Here is a 7,401-nt window from a genome sequence, read left to right as displayed (position 1 = left end):
CAGATTGAACAAATCTAATATCTCGGAAGCCCATCTCTCCCATGAACTTGGGTTTATTTTTTGAGCTATGAACTTGGGTTTTTTGTTTTGATAAAAATGAACTTGGGTTGTTAGACGTGTGCACGGAAGAGAAACTGTATCTTTTTTTTTAGAAAACTGTCAACAATGAGGAAGCCCACCCCGGTCTATGGGCCTTGGGTAGTAGCGAGGGAACGGGCCCGAACTTCCTTCTATCCACCGGTTCACTCCGACACGACACGACGACCCCTAAAAAAAAAAAAACTCCGACACGACGACCCTAATCCGCTTCAGCATTCCAAATCTCCACCCCTCGCCGCCGGCGACTCCCGCTCCGGCAAGGAATCCTCACAAATCCCTCCGGCACCGGCGCGGGTTCACCATGGTGAAGAACTTCCGCAAGCGAAGCCTCGAGTCGGACGCCGCCGACAACTCCGACGACGAGGACACCCGCCGGTACCCTTCTCCCGCTCCCCCTCTCTTGCCCCGTTAGGGATTCTTGCTGATGCCTCCTGCCCTTCACCCCTCGCAGCGTTGCTCTGGAGGAGATCAGGTACATGCAGAAGCTCCGGGAGAGGAAGCTGGGCATCCCCGCGGCGTCCGTGGCCACCGGCGCCGCCGGCTCCGCCACCACCGACGCGTCCTCCGCTCGGGGCCGAGGTGGCAGCGGGGCAGGGGCACCGGGCGAGGAGGACCTCGTGCTTCAGGACACCTTTGCGCAGGAGACCGCTGTTACCATCGAAGACCCCAATATGTGCGTTGTTGCATCTGACTCTGCTTATTCTTGCCAATCCGATTTCCAGAACTGACTTAAGCCTGGGTCTGATCGTTCAAGGTTGAGGTATGTGGAGAACGAGCTGTTAAAGAAGAGGGGCAAGACGATTGAGGTGAACGACAAGGACGATAAGGACGAGGTGGATGAGCTCTATGTTGTGCCGGACCACCTGAAGGTTTGTTTGTAGCTGAACAGCTCTGTGATTCACTCCTCAGGGTGAGATTGTTGTGGGACTGCAATGATATTGGTGTTGTATTGTTTGCTTGTAGGTCAGGAAGAAGAACATGGAGGAGAGCTCAACCCAGTGGACCACTGGCATCGCTGAAGTTCAGCTGCCCATCGAGTGTGTGCTCGCACCCCTCTTTTTCTGTCTTTATTTAGAGTAAAACTTGCTGAAGTTATGTCATTATGTTGGATTGAGAGGGGAAGGTGCCTAAAAGAAGCCTCAAGTGTCGTGTACTTGTTATTGTTGCCTATATCGATCAGTGAGGGAGAGCAATTTACTACTGTTCATAAATCTCTAGATAAGTGCATGAAACAGTTATAACCTATGCCAACTATTCGGTCCAATGGTCCATTGTCAGACAAAGTTTCTTTGCTGGGTGCTGGCAGTTCTACTTCGAGCATTTAATTAGCTAGATAGGTTTAATTTTGTATGAACTCCAAGCATCCTATTCTTTAGAGTTCATTTAGAATTTATTTTTTGTTTTTCATGATCAGCAAAATCCTTGCGGCCAGAAGTCTAGGAATGCATTCGGATCTCGTTTGGTGTTATTAAGTGTGCTATGCATTTTATCCCTGTAATATCTACAATGCCAATTCAAGATTGCTTTGCAATGAGTTCAGCCTATCATGGCTAGTTTATTGATCTTCTTTGAAATTGATGCATGCTAGTAAATAGGAACTGAAGCTATTAAGTTGTGTAAGGATGCAGAAAACCTACAGACATATCTCTGCTGCACTAATGCTATTGTTGATATTCAAGGCCTAACAGTGTGGTTAATGTCTAGGTTAATAAATTTGTCCATGACAATTTCTCATGGATATAGGATTTTCAGTAACCAGGTTTCTTGCTTACAATAATTCGATGTTGGTGATATATTATATTTCTTGCTTTCTGAAATTAATCTTGGTGATCTCAAAAGATTTTTCTGTGAATATCATCACTAACAGAAACAATCGTCACATGATAGGTACAAATTGAGAAATATTGAAGAAACCGAGGCAGCTAAAAAGATGTTGCAAGAGAGAAGGCTTGCGGGTAAAACAAAATCAGATGCAAACATTCCATCAAGTTACAGTGCTGATTATTTCCATCGTGGGAGAGATTATGCTGAAAAATTGCGAAGAGGTTTGTATACGCTTAAGGTCATTTCCTTAGTTTTATTTTCATAGTGAGGACATGTATCACTGTTACATGAAATATTTATATGATATTGTTCGGCATGTTATGTGTCAAGAAGACAGTTTTGTTCCTGTAGCAGAACTCTTCAGAGAGTGTCTGCTATTGGTATTTTGAGTCTGGTATGATTAGTTTAGAAAGTCGAATGCAAGATTTAATGTATATTTTCCTATCATTAAAAATGCACTACTGGTTAAATCCGCCTGCGTAACAATCTGTGCTTCTGCAAATTGACGTCCCATTAAAGTCGCCATGGCACAACAGTACATAGAGCAGCAGAGCACATAGACATACAGCAGCAGAAGAGCACATATACAACAGAGAAAATATACTACATCTAAGCAGGGCACATATAGAGCCCACCCTGCACTCTCTTTCATATACTACATCTAAGCAGAGCACATATAGAGCCCACCCTGCGCTCTCTTTCCTTCGGCCCTCCTCCTTCCCCAGTCCCCACATCATCACATATACAGCAGCAGCAAGCCACGCGAGCCAGCGAGCCAGCGAGTCGTGCGACTAATCGCCCCAAGTCGCCGGCGAGTCACGCGAGTCGCGCGACTTGCTCCCTGAGTCAAGTCGCCTGCGCGAGCCAGCCACGCCGCGACGACTTGGCGATTAGTCGGCGACTGATCGGCGATTAGTCGGCGACTGATCGGCGATTAGTCGGCGACTCAAAAACAGAGCCCTCCTCAGACCCCACCTTGTGTGGGAGCTTGAGGGCAGGCCTGGCGCAGTGTGAACCCACTTGTGTACAAACCAGCCACTCTGCATTGCACTTCACAGGGTAAGACTTAGGTTCCTAAACCCCTCCCCAGACCCCACCTGTGACTGTCCTTAAAAATGCACTAGTTAAATCTGCCTGCGTAACAATCTGTGCTTCTGCAAATTGATGCCCCATGGAAAATTTAGTGGCAGTGATGCCATTTTAATGCAATTATGTTGTCATGTTATTGATATCACATCTTTGCTATGTTTCTTGTCATTTAAGGATACTAAACCATTGCTTACAATGCAGAACATCCTGAGTTGTACAAAGGTCAAGATTCACAAGCTAATGAAACTGGAGGCAAACCAACAGATAGTAACAATCCAGGTGGTCCACCGGCAGGGCGTAGAGAAGCTGCTACCGATGAATTGTTGCTCGAGCGTTTCCGCAAGCGAGAGAAATTCCGTGTCATGCGAAGATAGCAATAGCTGACCGAGCAGGCTGCTGGTTTGGCACTGTTGCCCTTTAAGCAGAAAACATGTTAGTGGCAACACACGATAGTCCTGTATGTTGGGTTATTCACTGAAAACCCACAAAGCAGGTAGGCTCCCTTGGTTGGTTACTCTGCTTCTGCAGCTCCTGTAATAAACTCTGTTCATTGTGCTGCATCGATCTGGGGGCTTCATACAGTTCGAGGACTTCGCAGTGGATGTCGAATTTCAGGAGCCACTCTAATTGTAGGGATGTATGACTCTTATTTTAGTGTAGGAAGAAACTCTGTTCACTTTACTATGCTGGAATAAACTCTGTTCTCAGTTGTGCTCTTCTGCTATGCTATGCATGGGCGGCATCTTGAGCCAAGGGGTGGTCGCAGGTTGTAGTGCATTTTCTTATGTTCACTTTAGCCTAGTGCATTTTTGTGCGGAATATACGGTTCATCAATCTGGCTTGCAAGTGCAATCTGCTTGTGTGAATTGCTCACAGCTTTTTTGCAGTTCTGCTGCAGTATCTTCATCAATTTGTACTTCTATTCAACTGTTTACAGTTTCTTCAGTTTACAATGACACTTGATGATTCATGGACGACAGTAAACTTGCAGTCTGCTTTGCTGCGATGTTTCTTGCTTTACTTTCGGGTTTTGGCCACAAAGGTTAAAGTGTTAGATTAAAAACATCCAAGTTTCCAAAGCAGTACATGAGACGAACTAATTAACACACAAAACATAAATCATTTTGTGAAACAGGGAACTCATTTTATGAGAGTAGGCGATTAAAACATTACACACAAAACCAATATCATTTTGCAAACCAACTCCAACCAGCCAGACAGTAGCAACTAAGTAAATTAGTTTCATCAAACAAAAGGTCCATAGATACAAATACTTGAGTCTACTGGCAATGCAAATGGCAATACAGTTCCAGTTGACCATATAAAAATATTGTGCAGGGCATTTCTCGACTGCCAAATAAAACACACTTGATAACATAGGAGCTACACAGCAAACACAAACTGTCCAGGTCTATACTCTCAGGTGACATAGGCAAATTCAGCCAAAGTAATGCAAACCCGGCAAATGAACCCTTACACGCAAGCTGATCCCCATGTCCAATATGTTCGCAGGCGTGGCCGGCTGACTGTTTCTCCGCAGAAATATGCGCTTCCATGCCGTGTGCTTACAGTACTCGCACGCAGGCTTCTCATACAAGTATATGTCCTCCAGGGCGGCCGATGATTTCATGACACGTTCGATGCAATTCACAACCTTCGCCTCCCATGAAACCCAAAGACCCTGAGCACAGACAAATTGCGGTGCTTGAAATCAGATGCAGGTGCTCTCCATAATATGTGCGCATCCTTCTTCTCGTTGCTAAGCCCATACTTTATCCTCTCTTGCTCATTCACTGTCATTTCACATAGATGGTCCCACACCTGCATTTTGGCAAGCAAGATTTATAAATGTAAGAAAAAAACTAATTTAATGTGCCCGGGAAGCTTGAGATGGGAAAATTCCGCTGTAAGTTGAATGGGCAGCAGAATTAAAGGGGAAATGTTTGGAGATTAGGTACAAAACTTTACCTTGATGCATAGCTCCTGAAGGGACGGTGCACCTTGGAGAATGAACATTGTCCAATTCAGATCACATTCTTCAGAAATGTGGGTCAAAGTCACATGCCTTAATTTGTGGAACACCTGCCACAATTGATTTGGTTCTTCTGGTTTAACCCAGATCTGCACAAGACAAAATATGTTTGTTAACCTAAAGAACAGAACGTCACGCTGGCGCGAAGAGGGAAACTTATAGATGACGACAAGACTATTATCGCCTTACTAACCTTTTCACAGAGAAAGTTCAAGTTCAGGTGGCTTATGGTGGCTTTGCCAAGGAACTCACTTAACTTGAGCACCTTATGCCGTAAACGAGCCATATGAGTGATGCTCAGAGTCTGGAGCAGTGGTACATAATCTAAAGACAAAGGATCATGCTCACTGACCCACAGAGAAAAAGTCAGCACTGTAAGCTTTGGTAGCCACTTGAGATCAACCCTCTCAAAATAACACCTGACAATCTCTAGTTCACGTAGTAGTGGGTGTGACACTTCTAGCAAAGACAGCATCCCCATGTCGCAGTTGAATAGACGGAGGAACTCTAGTCGCTTGCATATGCTGAAAATTTCAGGGAAGCCCGGTGATTCGCCTAGCCTGAAATTTTCTAGCTTGAGTCGTGCAAGACCACTGAACGCGTTTGGGCAGGCATCAAGAAATGACTTGAACTGTTTCCCGTAAGTAAGAACATCGTCGTTTGTGCATCGGTCGGTGTCCTTCATTGTAAAGAGGGTTAACTCCGCTGAGCCAACCTTCTCCGTTACCATGGTGTTGGCAACAATCTGACCAATACTGACAGTTCCATCGCCCAAGAAGAATTGCAGACACAGGAGGTTGATGGTGCATAGACTTGTAGTCCTGCTTTCCAGCACGCTCCTGGTTGCTCCAAGCACGGTGGCGTTGGCCCGAGCTACATCATCACAGGTGAGCTCCCTTTTGTGCTCATTGTCAAGGGAACCAACTGTTATAAAAATTCTGGAGAGCATAGTAGGAATCTGCTTCCACCGTCTGGCGAGGGTTCTGGTTCTAGCAGCATCCGCAATGTCAAGTCGGTCTACAATATCGAGCAACACACCATCAGGCAAACTACTGAGCCGATCCGACTGATCTTCTTCCTCTGCCTGCATTTAGAATGGAATAAAATCAGAGTCGATTTCTTGCAGTCTCTGCTGAATGCTATGTTTATTCGTGTTTCGAGAAGAAAAAAATAGATGTAGTTTTTGCTGATTTCCAACGGGTTTCTACTAGTACTAGGATTCCTACTTTGTAACTGTAAGATGTAAGACGATTTAGATGAAGAAATATCTCTGGAAAAAGAGAATATCTACAGGATAAGTAACTCACCAGATTGGCTAGCGGGGACCATCGGTTATAGCTGCTGAGGGCCTTGATGGATGGTCTGGCCGCCGGTCGCCGGCGAAGAGATCTCGACATCGCCTGAGTTGCTGGTCACTCTGAAACTTGACGTCTATGGAGTCCCCTTAAAACTGGCGGTTTCCGCGGTGCCGCCAGTCCAGATTTATAGCGGCCACCGATGGCAACCCGGAGACTGAATTCGAAAGAAGGGAGTGCCCCGATCTGGAGGGTAAAATTGGAATAACAAAGGATTTTTAATCCGCCAGTAACCATAATCCCGAATTACAAGGGAGGACTGGATCATGTGATGAACATTCAGTCACGGACAGGTTCGGCGGAGCGGGGCCCTCACCGTCGGCAGAAAGGTGAGGCCCTGCAGATCGGAGCTACGCTTAGTGGCCAGAGATGCAACGGCGGGTGGCCGATGCTTGACAAACAACCTCTCTACGGGGGTGTGACACGCCGACGACGGCGGCTGAGATGCAGCATGGTTAAAGTACGACAAAGTTTTTGCAGCCTTCTTGATTTATTTTTATCTTGTTGCGGGGAGGAAGAAGAAGATGATTGACGCTACGTGCGCGCAAACAGGAAGGACGGTTTTCTATTACCCCGGATCACCGGAGTAGATTAAGGAAATACAATTAGTCAAAAAATAGATACGAAAAGACTAAACTACCCTATCAAAAAAACGTACAGATTTAGTCGGTACTCCCATCAATGTTCGGGGAGTATCAGGGTAACTTAAAAAACCTCTCAAAACATATCATTGCATGCATAAATTAACAGGTGTATTTAAGAGCCACACATGGCGCTCCACTTCTAACGTGACAACAACTTTCACAAATTGCGGGCCAAGTACTATCCCTGAGGTAATTTGCTTGACACGGTTTTCTCTTATAACGTGTTAGCGGTGTGGAACGGGATTGAGCATGGCCTTGATCTTGTTAAGAAAGGATTAATATGGTGTGTGGGAGATGGTTCTATGATCAGAACGTGGAGTGCTTGACACGGTTTTCTCTTATAACGTGTTAGCGGTGT

At 45.6% G+C, this 7,401-nt stretch overlaps 2 protein-coding genes across 3 annotated transcripts; one reads left to right on the top strand and one right to left on the bottom strand.

Moving 5' to 3' along the window:
* Positions 1-219: 219 nt before the first annotated feature.
* LOC123146272 (protein COP1 SUPPRESSOR 2) lies at positions 220-3,729 on the top strand. The gene is made up of 6 exons (XM_044565895.1): positions 220-474; positions 551-772; positions 854-968; positions 1,063-1,136; positions 1,987-2,144; positions 3,214-3,729. Exons 1-6 carry the CDS (start codon positions 401-403, stop codon positions 3,384-3,386), a joined length of 816 nt encoding a protein of 271 aa, XP_044421830.1. The 5' UTR covers positions 220-400; the 3' UTR covers positions 3,387-3,729.
* A 530-nt stretch (positions 3,730-4,259) lies between these two features.
* Positions 4,260-6,958, bottom strand: LOC123142221 (uncharacterized). Of its 2 annotated transcripts, XM_044561217.1 has the most exons (5): positions 6,716-6,958; positions 6,352-6,585; positions 5,238-6,128; positions 4,981-5,133; positions 4,260-4,833 (listed from the first exon to the last, which is right to left on the bottom strand). In XM_044561217.1, exons 2-5 carry the CDS (start codon positions 6,439-6,441, stop codon positions 4,660-4,662), a joined length of 1,308 nt encoding a protein of 435 aa, XP_044417152.1. In that variant the 5' UTR covers positions 6,442-6,585; positions 6,716-6,958; the 3' UTR covers positions 4,260-4,659. The 2 variants fall into 2 exon arrangements, with proteins under 2 accessions (XP_044417152.1, XP_044417151.1); XM_044561216.1 differs by having other exon boundaries at positions 6,352-6,958.
* Between the last annotated feature and the right edge of the window lie 443 nt (positions 6,959-7,401).

Source organism: Triticum aestivum, chromosome 6D, assembly GCF_018294505.1.
Source record: "Triticum aestivum cultivar Chinese Spring chromosome 6D, IWGSC CS RefSeq v2.1, whole genome shotgun sequence".
Taxonomy (NCBI): Eukaryota; Viridiplantae; Streptophyta; class Magnoliopsida; order Poales; family Poaceae; genus Triticum; species Triticum aestivum.
The sequence above is the reverse complement of the archived record's forward strand: the minus strand, read 5'-3'. Positions and strand labels throughout refer to the sequence as shown.

Coding starts and splice junctions, on each gene's coding strand:
- LOC123146272 (XM_044565895.1), top strand. CDS start 401: ATGGTGAAGAACTTCCGCAAGCGAAGCCTCGAGTCGGACGCCGCCGAC. Junction 773..853: donor ACCATCGAAGACCCCAATAT/GTGCGTTGTTGC, acceptor TGATCGTTCAAG/GTTGAGGTATGTGGAGAACG. Junction 2,145..3,213: donor TGCTGAAAAATTGCGAAGAG/GTTTGTATACGC, acceptor CTTACAATGCAG/AACATCCTGAGTTGTACAAA.
- LOC123142221 (XM_044561216.1), bottom strand. CDS start 6,441: ATGTCGAGATCTCTTCGCCGGCGACCGGCGGCCAGACCATCCATCAAG. Junction 6,129..6,351: donor GGTCCCCGCTAGCCAATCTG/GTGAGTTACTTA, acceptor TTCTAAATGCAG/GCAGAGGAAGAAGATCAGTC. Junction 5,134..5,237: donor TGAACTTTCTCTGTGAAAAG/GTTAGTAAGGCG, acceptor TGTCTTGTGCAG/ATCTGGGTTAAACCAGAAGA.